The sequence below is a fragment of the Denticeps clupeoides genome, chromosome 20 (genome assembly GCF_900700375.1).
Source record: "Denticeps clupeoides chromosome 20, fDenClu1.1, whole genome shotgun sequence".
Lineage (NCBI taxonomy): Eukaryota > Metazoa > Chordata > Actinopteri > Clupeiformes > Denticipitidae > Denticeps > Denticeps clupeoides.
In genome coordinates, this window is record NC_041726.1 from 6721648 (window position 1) to 6737591 (window position 15944).

At 42.4% G+C, this 15944-nt stretch overlaps 1 protein-coding gene across 2 annotated transcripts; it reads left to right on the forward strand.

The window, feature by feature from the left end:
- The first annotated feature begins 812 nt into the window (after positions 1-812).
- LOC114770722 (melanophilin-like) lies at positions 813-12620 on the forward strand. Of its 2 annotated transcripts, none has more exons than XM_028964853.1 (14): positions 813-1286; positions 1867-2012; positions 2991-3212; positions 3670-3878; positions 4059-4120; positions 4224-4316; positions 4661-4805; positions 4990-5150; positions 5914-5997; positions 6108-6308; positions 9269-9421; positions 10186-10254; positions 11711-11778; positions 12174-12620. In XM_028964853.1, the coding sequence occupies exons 2-13, from the start codon at positions 1885-1887 to the stop codon at positions 11774-11776; spliced, it is 1593 nt and encodes a 530-aa protein (XP_028820686.1). In that variant the 5' UTR covers positions 813-1286; positions 1867-1884; the 3' UTR covers positions 11777-11778; positions 12174-12620. The 2 variants fall into 2 exon arrangements, with proteins under 2 accessions (XP_028820686.1, XP_028820687.1); XM_028964854.1 differs by having other exon boundaries at positions 1871-2012.
- The last annotated feature ends 3324 nt before the right edge of the window (positions 12621-15944 follow it).

The window sequence follows — 15944 nt, forward strand, 5'->3', positions numbered from 1 at the left end:
CTCCCTCCCGCCTTCCTGGGAGACACTGGATTCTTTCAGGCGCTCTGGCCACTGAATCGACGGTCCGAGAATCCGGCTGCTGTCTTCTAGGCGGCCAATGAACATGGTATCAGCCAGCTGACCCGTCTGTGCACATTTCATACGCGTGTAAACATGCACACACGTGAAGAGTACAAAATCACAGGATGCATAATCAGATTCATCATTAAATATTAATAGATAAAACTCAAAAGAAATTCTGAAACACATTGCACCGTTAAAAAGTATTATCAAGGTATAATATGCGTGTGTATATATATGCTGTGACATCGTTCGGAACATGAGGACTGGACCAAAGGACTAAAATGCATTTTTGTGCCAAATCAGAGGAGGAGCGATCTTATTTTTGAAGTCCGAAATCTTTCATGAAATTGCTTCCCCTGAATGTCTGTATAAATTCCAAACAAAACATGAAAAAGTGTATAATTTACACTTATAACACAAATTTGATGTATTAGCAAACATTCAGTGGAGGTTAGTGGGTGTAACATATGTTCAATTGAAAAGTGTTAAACTTGCTAAGAAATCGAAGTACATTTTATACATTGTACTGATATATATGTGATAAAATCAGTACAATGTATAAAATAAGTCGTGTGAAGGTAAAACCACTTTCAACATGAATAAAATATTACTCAAGAGTTATGAAAGTTTATCATTCTGACTTTGCCCTTCTGTCGAGATTCTTGGGGAAACAAGCCAAACATCACATGGTGCAGTGTTTACAGACCTGGGCTGGACCAACATTACAACTTTCACAAGGAGCTCATCCACATCAAAGCTCCAGCAGGCGCGTCAAATCGGCGCATTAAACTCCGTTCAAGGAGAACAGCGATGCGCAGTCTGCATGTAATGCCTCTGTAATTACAATGCAATGCCCTCGCATGTGTGTGTGTGTGTGTGTCCAGCAGAGCCATGTGCAGTCATGTGATGATGTCTCAGTTTTAATTCCACCTGTTTAGCTAAAATCCAGCATCTCTCCTGTTTGGGGCTTCACACCGAGAGAACGGGAACCTTGTGAGCCTCACTCTTGTCCGTAAATTGACCGATCGGTCCTCCTCAGGCTTTTTGGAGAAAGTTCCAGCGCGTTCCTGACATGTAGGCGGAGATCAAAGTGCTGTTTTTCCCCCCGAGTTCCTCCACCCCGGCCTGCTGGACATGTGATGGACTGAGCGCCTGGTCAGCCCCTCCGCTGGCTGCAGTCTGGACGGCGTCGGGGGGATTTCACCGCAGAGCTGAACGAGGAGGTAAATCTGTCTGCTTTAACTGCTTTTCTGCTTCTGCTGTGAATGTTGAGATGTTTTTCAACCATTCTTATTAAGAAGCCCTCAGCATCAAGGTCGCTTGGGTAACAATCTTCTGACCTTTGTCGTCGTCACAATATTTAAAGACGATAAACGTCCAAAAGATCTCTGGAAAAATATGCATTTAAACATAAAAAAAAAATAAACACTCATAGTTTAAATGCAGCGTTTCTGTTTAAATAAAGTCCGACCGTGGTCTGAGCACATTCCACCTCTCGCAGATGTAGTCATGCGGCTGAAGGGACGGCCTGTTTCTAATGGAAATTAGATTACGAGGACAAGCCGCCGGTTTGTTCAATTAAAAATATAAAAAAGCAAGAGCACAGGACTTAAATGTTTTTTTTTAAATATGGTGACACAATGCTGCTCTCGCACCTATTGCATGATTCTTGTAACTGGTGGGGGGGGGTTCCATTTTTGTCTTTGGGCAGGGTCATCATATTTGGTGTGTTCAAGCAACCTGAGTGTGATTTGTGATAGTTATCTGATGGCCAAATGGACAAACGTATATATCTGTTCCCAGCCAGACAGCCGGAGTATAATGATCCCGGCCATGGCTGCAGGCCGAAACGTGGACCTGTCCAGACTCACGGACGAGGAGGCGAAGCACATCTGGCAGGTGGTGCAGAGGGACTTCAGCCTGAGGAAGAAAGAGGAGGACCGGCTGGGGTGAGATGAGAAAGTCTCCAAAATCTGTCCTTTCCAGAATTGAGATCATGCGTCAATCACTCTTGTGGGGCGGAACATGAGGACTGGACCAAAGGAGTAAAATGCATTTTTGTGCCAAATCAGAGGAGGACCTTTAAGTCAGAAATCTTTGAAATTGCTTCCCCTGAATGTCTGTATAAATTCCAAACAAAACATGAAAAAGTGTATAATTTACACTTATAACACAAATTTGATGTATTAGCAAACATTCTGTGGAGGTTAGTGGGTGTAACATATGTTCTATGGAAAAATTTTAAACTTGCTAAGAAATCGAAGTACATTTGGGGAAAATTCTGTTGCAAACCTCGTTCCAGTCCTCAGGTTCGCATGTTGGTTTCAAAGCATCATAATTAGAAGTATTAGAATATAGTAACAAATAGTGAATCTCAAATACCTTGCCTTTAAGAGTACTAGCAAAGAGAAAAAAATGTCAATTTCTGATCCGCTTTGGAGATGCAGGATTGTGTGGCATTCCAAAAAGAAATGATGGCCAAAGGCAGTGCACTGCAGTTCCCTGTACTGTATTCTGTCACCATAACAAGAGGCAGTTGTACCAGTTGCCACAAGCTGCCTTTGGTTTTTAATAAATTACACAAAATGTAAAAACACACACAATTTCACTTCCAAAAATGGAAAAAAAAAAAAAACATTGTAACATGCAATGCAAATTTTTTTTTTAATAGTTGCCATGAAATCAGTTTTTTTAGGCTGAGACAAAAACTCCCAAAAAGGCCACAAAATCCTGAAGGGGCTGAATAGAAAAATTAGACAAAATAATGACCTCCAATGGGGACTCATATGTAATATCATTTGCATATTTAACATTTATTTAACGGTCATGTCATAATTCTATAATAATTCAGATGTTAACCAGATGGTCTCAGGGTGTTTTGTTGTTGCTTTCAGTTCATGAATGATATTTTTCTGGCTGCATGACAGAGATTTGAAGACCAGACTGGAGAAGGAGGACACCAAACGGGAGCTGCTGAGGTGCGAGGCGTCCATCTCTGACTCGCTGTGCATCCGCTGCCTCAAGCCCTTCAAGTTCCTGGTGAACAGCCGGCGGCAGTGCCTCGACTGCAACCTGCACATCTGCAAGGGCTGCAGCCGGTACAACGTGAAGGAGCGCGGCTGGGTGTGCGACCCCTGCAGAATGGCCCGGTACTCAATATCATAAATCAACTATTCAATACAATCAAATAGCAATATGTAGTGTAGTGATTATTAGAAACTTCAATGTATCAACTTTTCTCACTTTTCCAAACTGTACAAATTTCTTACTATAATGATCATATAAAAAAAAAAACCTGTAATAGCTAAATAGGCATAAAAAACAAGGCTTTCATTTAATTTATTTAAGAATTATTTATTTTCGTTATTCCCTGTCATTTACTACAACACACGGAACGGTCTGATTACGATCATGCAAACTAATATTCAAAGTGATGTCGTACACACGGTCAATATACCTTACATGGTGGTCTCCACAGACCATTACTCATTTAATACACCGTAACCTCAGAAACACACCAATAAAATATGGGCCTACTTACATTTTCGACTCGAAATGACACGTTGCTCTCTGGTTGATGTCTGTGACATCTGTGTCACATTGCAGAGTGTTGAAGATTGGCACCCTGGAGTGGTACCATGAGAACGTCCGCTCGCGCTTCAAGCGCTTTGGCAGCGCCACCATCCTGAAATCTCTCTACAGAAGGATGAGCGAAGAGCGCATTTACTCCCCAGCTGACCTGAGGGGGTGCTCTCCTCATTGTTCTCCTTCAGGCCCCCGTGACGAAGACACCCGCAGCATGCCTGATATTCACAGTGAGTTCAGAATTTCACTACCAACAACAACCCGGTAGATGTCACCCAGACCCTACTGCTTCCGTTCACTTTATTCTAATACTCCGCCACGCGGAGGTGTTCTTACAGAACAGTTGATATGTATGGGTTGTGTGCCATGTTTGCTGCTCGCTCTCACGTAGTTGGTCTCTCCCCGCACAGCTGAGGCGTACAGACGGGATGAGGAACACACCGAGGCTTCGGACCAGACCCCCTACAGACTGGTACTCACCGCATACTACTACTCTCCTCTAATACTGCACCAAAGATCTGCACCAATGTAGCTGTTCAAAACAATGCATACGTTGTCTGTGAATTTGCTCGTAGAAAAGAAATTCCAGGCGGGTCCTCTCTGCTGACCTGCTCGACATTGACCCAGGAAGTGGCTATTCAACAAACTCTTGCCGAGAGACACTGAAGGTACATTCAGCCCTCTGTCTATTTATAGATCACTGGCTTCATTAATGGTCCCAGGATAATGTCGTTCATAATCTATAACCATCAACATCTGAAATTTTAATCGCTTCGGTGCCATTTTCTCCAGTTCCTGAGCTTTTATCAGAAGCCCTTATTCAAAATGACATACAATCAGTTATTACAGGGACAGTCCCTCTGGAGACACTCAGAGTTACGTGTCTTGCCAGTAAGTGGATTGTGAACCTGTGACTTTGTGGTCATCTGGTTCGAGTCTGTAGGCCACTGTCAGAACACTGCTGCCGTGGACAGTAGACGCACAGATAAACACATGAGGATGTGATTGGTAGAGGCCGATGAGCCTGGAGAGGACAGACTTTGGGAACCAGCGCGGGCGTGTGCAGGAGGACCTGGCGTCCATCTTCCAGCAAATCCACAGCTGCTTTGGGCCGGGGGCTGACCAGCACGATGGGCTGGACGGATGGGCAACCCTTGGTAAAAATGCTCCGTCAACCCCTTCATTTCAACCCTTTCATTACAGTTATTGTGGTCAAGTGACACCTGATATAGGGCATAATTGTGACGGTAACACAGGTGACCTAAATCCCACGATTCCTCCCAGCCAATCATAGTGCAAAGGCTGTGGTACAAAATTGAACAATCTTTGACTTATTATCAGATGATGCCACCTTCCCGGACGCCAGGAGCGAACATTCGCAGAGTGTGGACGACTCTGACATGGAGGAGGACTCTGAGAACCTTTTCCTCTATCTCCCGCCACCCCGCAGGCGAAACCACGCCTCATCACAGGAGAACCTCCCACTGTCCACGCCCCCTCAGGTAACGGCCACGCCCACCGTCAGATGGTAGGTCTCAGGCGGGGCTTCACACTTCACAACGTTGTCTTACACGATGGTGTTTTGAGGTGTTTTCACCAGAAGGTGGCGCCGAATGCATACATGCAGAAAAATATTTATTCAGAATTAAAAAACATTTATGTATGAAATACACCAATACTACAAGTTATCGAAATGCTTCATAGGCTCCATTATCATAGAAGGACAAGTAAATATAAATCATAGTAGCTGATCAGTGTTCATTTTTTATTGCAGAAAAAACAATAATTTTTTTAATTACATTTTTGCAATGTTGCTAGATTTGTGCATCAGAAACACATATTGTATTTTCCGTGTTGTTGTTTTTTTGCGGCCTGGAATATCCCCATTCTCTTTTCTCTTCACACACCTCACTTTCATTTTCACGTTGAGCAGAATTCCCTGGGGCATTTCTCATGGATCCGTGACATTCATGTGTGGTTAAGGCTCTTCTGCGTTTCATTTCGATACGAATCAAAATGACAAGGCCTGGCTGCAGTTAACTGAGAGGATAATAAATTCCTGCCATATCGAACTGAACCCTGCCTGGCTATCAACCCTTATCAACTGAACCCTGCCCAGCTACATCAGCTGCTCTGATACACCTACACACCTTCACCCAGCCGACTGATAACGTCACCTTTCCAAATGTCACCTTTTCTGTTTATTTACTGTAAATGCAAATCCAGCTGAATCACAATGATGCCGTCCTTCCCTCTGATGTCCAGATTAATGATCTGACCAAGCGACTGTCTGCCATAGAAGACCTCCTGAACCGGCTGGAGCAGAAAATGACCACGCCCGTCCAGCAGGTCTGTAACGTAGGGGGATGAGTACATGGCTGATGTGATCATGAGTGGCAACTGTGATTAATCTGTTGACAATGATTGATTGCATGATGGGTTGATTGACGTGGCCCCAGATCCCAGAGCAGCCGTCTCCAGAGGAGCTGGAGGAGCAGAAGCTGAGGAAAAAACTGGACGAGCTGACAGGGAACATCAGTGATAAGTGCGTCTCTTCAGACGAGGAAGAACAGCCAATGGGGACTGTGGGCGGGACAATGCTCCCGGGATGGGCAGGACAGAGCGGTTCAAGTGCTGAGCTTCAGGCTGGGCCAACGAAGGTCTGTCCTCGCGCACACACACACACAAAAACAGACATATGTCACCGTGACAACAAAATAATTTTACTAACCAATAGCACACTCATACTTTGATAGAATTTGAGTACTAGTTGTATTTTATAACTAGTGCATTTTACAATAATTTGGGTGTTTAGGAGTAGATTAAAACTTATGATGAGATGAATGTTCATAGTAACATATTTCACAGATAGCCCTGCCCAGTTTCCTGCGTTCTGTATTTACACAAAAGTGGTGGCCTAGCGGTTAAGGAAGCGGAAGGTTGTTGGTTCGAATTCCGACCCGCCAAGATGCCACTGAGGTGCCACTGAGCAAAGCACCGTCCCCCCACACTGCTCCCCGGGCGCCTTTCATGGCTGCCCACTGCTCCCCAAGGGTGATGGTTAAAGGCAGAGGACACATGTCGTTGTGTCACAGTGTGCTGTGCTGCAGTGTTTCACAATGACAATCACTTCACTTTCACTTTCATTTATTCAAATCAAATTCAAATTTTATTTGTGACATACATAGTCATACACGGTGTGATATGCAGTGAAATGCTTTTAGCGACTGCTACAGACCACGGTATTGCAAAGTATACAATGAAAACCAATATGCAAATATTGCAAAAACAACCAAATATTACACTTTTATGTCTTTAACATAAAATATGTGTAACAGGTAGGGTGAAGGTGTGCAAATGAGTGAAAGTCTGTATAAAGACAAAAAAAGAGTAAAAGAGCAGAGGTTTTGTGCAAAGTGATTTTGTGCAAAGAATCCAGAGTGATTGAAAGTGAAAGTGCTGGAGTGTATTGGAGTTCTATGTAGTGTTGTTGTTAAGGGCTCGGATAGCCTGTGGGAAGAAGCTCCTCCTCATTCTCTATGTGTTGGACTTCAGGGAGTGAAAGCGCAGCAGAGAGATATAAGTTAGAATGCTGATTTTAATAAAAAAAAATATGTACGGGTGATTCTACAGAAACGGTGCCATTTCAGTAGGTTCAGTGTCCTAAACAGCAGAGATGGAAAAGAGATGCTGAAGCAGGGAAGAAGAACAGAATCCAAGATCTAAATGAGAGTTCCTGTGGTATCCATTTGAGGATGTCTTGGAACAACCGTGCACCCATGATGGTGTTGCAAGGTGCTCCTGCTGCTTCGTAGGGGCGGCAGGAGATTCTCTGACTGGCTGTAACAGCATCTAATAACCAGCTCACAACGTAAAACAGGACGCTGAATTATTAGTTCTTAATTCAAATTGTCAGTTCCACCTTAAATACTGCTCAGCAGGCTGTAGGACCCGTATCGTGTAGTTCAGCGAGGCTTACAGCCAGGAAATCTGTTTCAGAAATAAAGAACATTATAAATCTGTATATGGTGACCATCTCTGTGCCCACTCAAAATTAACCCTAACTATTAGAAATGGTATCAAGTGTCTTCACATGGAAACTGTGGATTGGCATTCTTTTACAAAAAAAAATACAATTTAAAAGCTCTGGGCCACTGAAAACCAACATGTTTAGGGTAAAATAGGATGTGTAGAAATAGTATCAACTAATACCTTTCTGGCCCAAAACATTTTTCACTGTAAAATTGACCTGGGAACTTTGCTCATGTACACATAGGTTCATGATGAATACGGACATTTCCATGTGAAATAACTAGTATTGCAGCCTGCAGTATTTAAGGTGGAACAGACAATTAAAATAAATTCAGCACCACTATATACACTGAATTCTATCACACCCATATATGCTCTCAAATCTGTCGAAAGGGCAGGGAGTCGGGGTGCTTCCAAATACAGCACATTTAATTCATGGGGGTGTTCACCCAGGGCACCAAACAGACTAGGACCACATAGACCATGGAGATGGACTAGGCTTCATCAGTTACTGTGAACTTTCAGTTGGTGCATCCTGAAGTTTACAACACATGTAGTTACAAATAAATTTTAGTTCACACCACACCTACATGCATGCAGACTCGTAAAATTGATGACAAAGTGGTGAGTGATCCTTGGGCAATCAACCCTGTTACAACATGTTCAACATTAGTCTAGAACATTCAAACCTGTCATGAATTAACACAATAAAGCATCAAGATGTGTTTTTATAGTATTTATTATGTCATGACAAATATGTCAAGTTATATTTGTAAACATTAAAGTGTTGCACTTTTCTAGCAAAAATCCAAAGTTCAGTGACAGTCATGCATTTGAAGATAATGAAGTAGATATTCTGGGTTTTGCTTTATTTTTTATCTAATAAAATATATATTATTAATTACACATTAACTGCTGGGTCATGCAAATGGAAGCTCATAAGCCTATTGTAAAAAAAAATAATAGTGGAATTACAAAATGCCTGTGACGGGGTTGAGTTAAAATGTTTTAGACAGATATGCAAAAAAAAAAAAAAAACGGAATTTTCTATGTTTCAGTGGCAGAAAGAATTGTCAAGAAATGATCCAGTCAAAAAAGATCTAAATTTGTCATGTACTTTTCACCATCCTTCTCATTCACAAATGGCATCGTTTCTGTAGAATCTGTAGTAAATATATAACACAAAAAAAAACAATTAATAAATTAATAAATAAACCAGTAAAATAAAGTAAAATTACGTACGGTAAGATAAAATTGCATAAAAAAAGCTTTTTTTCTTTAAAATAAGTTTCTGTAAGTGTTCCAGGTAATGTATTTTTCATGCTGCGCTGGAGAAGGAGTGATGAGATGTGGAAACTTGACAATTTGTTATAGAAATTGTATTCATTATGGAAACAGAAAATAACAATTATGGAATACACCATTTAAAGGGTCCAAGCAGCAGCTGGAAGTGACCAGGATCGGCGCCATGTGGACGCCCAGATATTTCTCACATAACAACTGAAAGCAGCACTAGATTGTTTTTTTTTTATCTTGCTGGTATAATGAAAGAGTTTCACAGGAGAAAAAAGTAAAAATGTGTTTTAAGGCTCCCCTGTCGACGGAGCGACATGTGGACCAGTTCGCCCCCACGGAGGACCCAGGCAGAACCAGGCCCAGCCTCACCGCCAACTTTGAACTGTCCGAGCTGGAGGACAAAGTGGCGCTAGCGGCCGCCAAGGTCCAGAATACGCAGAGCGAGGTGGGGCTTCTGCAAACTTAACTCTCATCTTACAGGATGACGACCATTACGCACCTTTCAAACATTTTTCGCATTCTAAAAGGAACACGTCACTGGAAGGAGCAGAAACTCTTAAGCAACAAAAATCAAGCCCAAACATTTTTAACATTTTTCACATTTCAGAGTTTAAGTTACATGTAGACAGAATCATAGGCAAGAACACAAACTCTGTAATCATTACACACAGTCACACGTAGCAACACACACACACACACACAAACACACAGACATGGCAACCCTTGTTTTGACACAGCAATTGTGAAATCCTGTCTGCTGCAGCCGCCTCACGGTGACACACATCGCTGTACAGCTGGTGTGCTGTGCGTGCAGTGTGAGTGTTTGAGCGCTCAGAGTACACACACGCACACACACGCCCTCCCAGCATGCCCTCCATCTCAGTGCTGTGGAATCTGAAGTCATTCGCATATTTGTTCAGTACGTAGTTAATGGGAACAAAATGTTTCATTTGCGGTTAGCGTTGTGGCCTCGGCTCGTGTGGGCGGAGCTTGCGTGCTCTCCCCGCGTCCTTGTGGGTTTCCTTCAGGTTCTCCGGTTTCCTCACAGCCATGTACACTAGGTGGATTGGCGACTCAAAATTTACTGTAGGTGTGAGTGAAGTGTGTGTGCACCCCTGTCTGCATTCAACATTCTGTATATCGAGTGTCTGAATGAATTTGTGTTTTTATTGAGATTCATTCCTAACTCTGTCTGTCTGAACACTGTAGATGTGTGACATACAGAACCGGATCGCAGCACTGAGCGCCGCCGGGGTTTCGGAGGCCATTCACAGGCGGGTGAGTGTCGCGACGTTTTACAGTGATTGCTCAGACGGAGAAATTGTCCCACCTTTCACACACATGTCGTTCTGAATTTGAATCCAGATGAGGGAAAGGGCCGGAACTGTCTGTATCACTCACTTCCTGAGTTGCGAGTCTTTGCGTGATGTTTGTGTCCATGTGACATGTTCCCGACGTGTTGCCTTGACCTCAGAAACGTACTGTGACACACTGACATTCTCTGATCGGCCTGGTGACCTCACTTCCTGTCCAGAACCTGTTGTAATATTGAGTATGGTGAAAGCCCCACTGCCGTTCAGAAATGCCTCTGAATCCGTAGAAACTGTGACACCTCATATTAAGCATGTGTGTCGTCATCAGGTGACCATGCCAGAGTAAAGAAGCCCTAAATGAATTGTGTATCGTTAAATGTTGAGTACAGTTTTAGGAACCTTAAATAACTGTAACATATTCATAATTTAACATTTCCCTTCCTGGATAAAGAGACGGAGCTCTGTTTTCTAGATTTCTAATGCTGCTGCATTCTGCATGACAAATTAATGAATGAATCTAGACTCTCTCTAGAAAGATGGAATTAAATTAATAGTTAATTTATATATCAATGATATTGCATACTAATGAATAATCTTCACATAATAACTAAAACGTATATAAAAGAACTGACTAGCTAAATGTTAATAATGCTTTTTTCCGAATTAACCCACTTTTATGGGTTAATTCGGTGCAGTGGAACGATTCTGTGGTGCAGTGGAACAATTCTGACAGCAAGTGCTATTTTTGTGCGTAACACCCACCGCAGCCAGTCAGCGGGGTATATTTTTCTATTGGCATCATATGCAATTAGTCTGAAATGAAAACCTATTTAAGTGACAATACATGATCAATATATGTTCTAATCAGTTTAAAAAATGTTCAGAAACTTTTTCAGTTTCAGAATCAGATATTTTAATCCTAAATTATTAGATTTTTGCTGGGATTTTCTGGTATCTTAAGGGTTATTGAAGGTTATGTGATTTTAAGAACTCATCCAGAATTCACCTCAATAATATAAAATGTGTCAAATATACATCAAAATCAGCATTCTGAATATTTAGAAGGTCTTTGTGTATAATTATTATTATTATATGATAATTGACAGTTTGGTAATGTTTTGTTGCCAAGATGAGTGGTAAAAAGTTTACACGTTTCTGCAGTAACTGGCCGCCTACATGAACAGATGTGCCGGCCGCTGTCAGACTCTCATATTAAACAATCAGAGTTTCCAAAACTCTCTCACCGCCCACCAAAACAAAACCCAAACAGTCACAGCATTCCAGCCCGTTCCTGGCCACACCCGGATCAGTCACGGCTGTATAGCGCTGCGGTAATACATTCCTGCATCGTCATTGTCCTCATCCCTTTGTGCGAATGATTTCAACTGTTGTTGCTTTTGTTTCTCGGCCTTTGTTTCTAGGCGTCTGTCACACAGCCGAGGCGGCGACTGTCTCATGAGGCGTCCATGGGCAAGAATGGCTTCTGAACGTAAATATTCACCTTCATCTAATTCTGATGAACTCCGCCATGAAAGTGTCCCAGCTGTGCTCCAGTGTCATTGCGGGGGCTGTAGCAGCCACCAGAACAGTCTGCTGTGCGTCAGCAGGTCACGTGTCGGCCTCTCTTTATGCCCACTATCAATAAGGCCGATAAAGCAGAACCGGGTGACTCACTGCTGACCATGACGCACCCCACCCGTTCGCCACAGCAGACTGCAGGCCCACAGAACAGATGAATCAGACTCTCCTTCGAACTGGTCTACTTCAAATAGCAATTATGTGCTTTTTAAATGTTGACAAAAAAAACAAAACCATCAGAACTTTCCAAGCAGAACACGTACGTGAGGGGTTGTTGCTGAGAAAGATTTTTTCCTCTGTCTGTAGAACGCACCTGCACAGGATCGATCCTTCATGAAATGAAGCATCATGTGGCTGAATAAAGAGAGAGTTGGACCTGGACCATTAAATGCACCCAAAAGCATTACAAAAATATTGACTTAACACAACAAATAGTGCGTTTGTACAAGGGCTCCAACATTTAGAATTTACTGACTGCATGTTGCATATCTCCAGCAAGCCATAGTATGATATTTAACAGATTTTATTAAAGCAAGTGTATTAACTCATGTTTATTATGTGATGTAGGAGCCACGCTGTCGTATGGCAAGCAAAATTGTCTTTATAAGGCCACCTCGCCATATCATCATTATTCTTGGACAGTTGTACTTTTCTCTAGTAAACCTACACATACTTCATTTTAGTTTTTATTTACACATGTATTTATAGACATTTTCAATTATACAAGATTGGTAAATAAAGAATTACCCTTAATCTATGCATAAATATGTATTATTACTAGGTCTGTCAATCAATTCATTACTTAAAATTAAGTCTAAAATGTATATATACACACATGTTGTAGGGCACATTACTTCTTAGTTATAGTTATAGTCATTAGTTATAGCTACTAGTTACACATTTCAAATAGGAACTTAGTTAGTAACTGAGTTCCAGGGAAAGTAACTTAAAATGTCAAAAATGTTTAGGGGGCGTGGCTCAGTCTCCTCCCTCATTAGTGGTGCAAATGTTAGCTGCTCCTGTTTTTATCTCAAAGTTTATCCCCATCACTATAGTATTTAAAATTTTACTATATTTATACGAAATGTTATGCTCACACGTACATTCTTAAGGCGAAAACAGAGGTGCTTGCCATTCACTTTGAAAGAGATGACGTTGTGTACCGCTGAATTGAATTGTGGATTTGTCGCTTTGCGCAGCTTGCGGTAGAACGTTCAACATTCCAATCAAACACAATCCTGCAATTTTCTCCAATGTGAACACCACCAACAACAACAACAACATTTATTTCTTATATAGCCCAAAATCACATACAGTATGTCTCAATGGGCTTTGACAGGCCCTACAGTTGACACCCCACACTTGACCCTTCTGCACACAAGGAAAAACTCCACACAAAAAACTCTAGGAGAGAGAAAAAAAAGAAAGGAAGAAACGTTGGGAAGGAGTGATACAGAGAGGGACCCCCTTCCAGGGTAGAGTGAGCCTGCAAATGGTGTCAGTGCAGGGTTGGTGATGATATAATAATAAGTTCTACAGTTGTAGGGTTGGAGGAGTCGGAGGATGTAGTCAGTGTCATGGTCTAGATTACGTGTCCACAATGATGTTACTGGTCCATTTGAAGATCCCTGAAGCTGTAGTTGTTACGGTGGGAATGGCTGTGGTGACCCTCTGGTTTGTTTCATGGTATGTCCTTGTTTAGCAGTCATCAGGAACCAGGATTTATTTGCTGGTCTCTTCACTGTAGTCTGGGTGCTTGATTCCGTGTCTCGGAGAAAAACAAACAGAAGCAGCGGCAGACGGTTGCACTGTACGACCGATTCTGAAATATGTGGTTATAGTGGTATATTGGTGCTACAGTGGCCCGGTACCCTAACTAGGACAGCCTAACTAGGGTGAATTTAACTTTGTCTGTGTCTGTGTCTAACAGGGGGACTCTGTGATAAACTGAACTTTATAATTGACACTGTGTCAGAGTGAAGTGAAATGAAGGTCTAGGATTTTAACAAAAAGCCTGAGAAAACAGATTCCACAACTGCGGAGCTCTATAGGAGAAGGATCTGCTCCCAGCTGTGACCTTCTGCACTTTTGGTACCAGTAGTGACCCTGCACCCATTGATCGAAGGGGGCGTGGCGGTTGGTAAAGAACCAAAAGTTCACTCAGGTATTGCGTGGCCAATCAGCCAGGTTCATTGCGGGTTAAGCAGCTACATTGTTGCGAGCAAGAAAGTACGGTTGGTTGCCGCTCCTATGCTCCCTGCATGGTAAGTGCCGGTGTGACAGGTATGTGTGAGGTGACAGTAGGCAAGATGCAGCTGGATTAACAGCGTGAATATATTTTAGTGCTTTAAATATTTTATACCACAAAATATTTACTATGGTGGTAGTAGCCTAGTGGGTAACACACTCGCCTATGAATTAGAAGACCCAGGTTCAAATCCCACTTACTACCATTGTGTCCCTGAGAAAGACCTGTAACTACTGATTGTAAATCGCTCTGGATAAGGGCGTCTGATAAATGCTCTGGATAAGGGCGTCTGATAAATTATCACACCCTATTGGATGATTAAACAAATGCACAATTTAGTCTGTGTGTTGAAATGATTGAAGTAATTCTTTTAACAAAAAGCTCCTTCACGCATGCTGGGTGGGGTGCAGAGGGGAGAATGGTTCCGCGTGGTTCGTGAAAGGAATGAGGCATGGCTACATCAACGCAAGTATGAGGAAAATGGGAAGCATATCAGCAGAACATGCAGGAAGCAGGAAGTCACATTCTCTGTTTGAGGCCTCCTTATGACGGGAATCGAAATCTACATTTGGGTACGACACCGGCGGGGGCCTTTGTCTTTGAGGGGGTCACATTCAACCTACGATTGCCATCCACTGGGGGGCTCTGTGACCCCCACCTCCTTCCTGTCTACTAAATAAAGAGAAAGTTCAAACGCAGATGATTCCAGCTGAGGCACCTGCTTACAACAGGAGGCACTTGAGCAGAGTTCAATGTAGGTCACCACAGTGACCCACATTTACTTCATTTTTACAAGGGAGCTCATCTGAAGGGAAAAAAAGAAGAAGAAGAAGCCGAAGCGGCGCACACGTGCGGTTTAACAGGAAGCACGTTCTCTCTGCAGGTTTACTGCAGGTAAAACCAACCCTCTACCTGATAGGGTCCTGCAGACACCTGGCCAGAGACAGGGCGGGACTCCTTAATGATGGGGAAATATGGAAATAGCCAGCCATCTATCCAGTACACACACACACACACACACACACACACACACACACCAGACCTACCTGAATGAAATTCATTCAGTGGTAAGCTTCATGAGAGTCAACAAAAATACACACACACACACTCATAGAACATTAAAGTTCTATGCAAAAGTTTTAGGCAGTTGTGAAACGATTTTTTTTTTGGTGTGGGGAGGGAGACTGTCTATGAATGTAACACACACAAATAGTAATAAAATAACTTTCTGCTACAAAAGCTGGGGGTTGAATGATCTACACACATTCCTGTTCGACGAGTTTACTTCTCTACACACATAATGTCATTGTTTCACGAAAAGAAGAACACAAATAAATTGTGCGATAAAACTCACGGGTCAATCGATATTTAACCAGCATTTCATACTTTGTCGCTCGACTCTGATAAAGGGCGATTTTGTTTACACTGTTCTGTACTGGTGCCTAAGACTTTTTGCAACGTTCGTTATTATTAAATATGACACTGCTACCGCATTTGGGGAAAGTAGAAAAAAAAAACACACACGCAGATAATAACATCGCTCGACGTTTTGGGGACGTTTGCGACCACTTCCCGTGAACTACGTCAGCAGAATTCTGGGAAACCGCTGTTGCTGGGCGGAAGCAGAGAGTCTCGTCGTGGCCAATCAGTGGCCACCAGGAAGTAGTTCTGACGAAAAGAGAAGCGCGTTTAAAAAAATATGTCTATATACAGTACAGGCCAAAAGTTTACACAAACCTTCTCATTGAATGTGTTTTCTTTATTTTCATGACCATTTACGTTGGTAGATTCTCACTGAAGGCATCAAAACTATGAATGAACACATGTGG

Excerpts from the sequence above, each read along its gene's own strand:
- LOC114770722 (XM_028964853.1), top strand. The coding sequence starts at position 1,885 with ATGATCCCGGCCATGGCTGCAGGCCGAAACGTGGACCTGTCCAGACTC. Across the intron at positions 6,309-9,268 it reads TTCAGGCTGGGCCAACGAAG|GCTCCCCTGTCGACGGAGCG; the intron begins GTCTGTCCTCGC and ends ATGTGTTTTAAG. Across the intron at positions 9,422-10,185 it reads TCCAGAATACGCAGAGCGAG|ATGTGTGACATACAGAACCG; the intron begins GTGGGGCTTCTG and ends TGAACACTGTAG.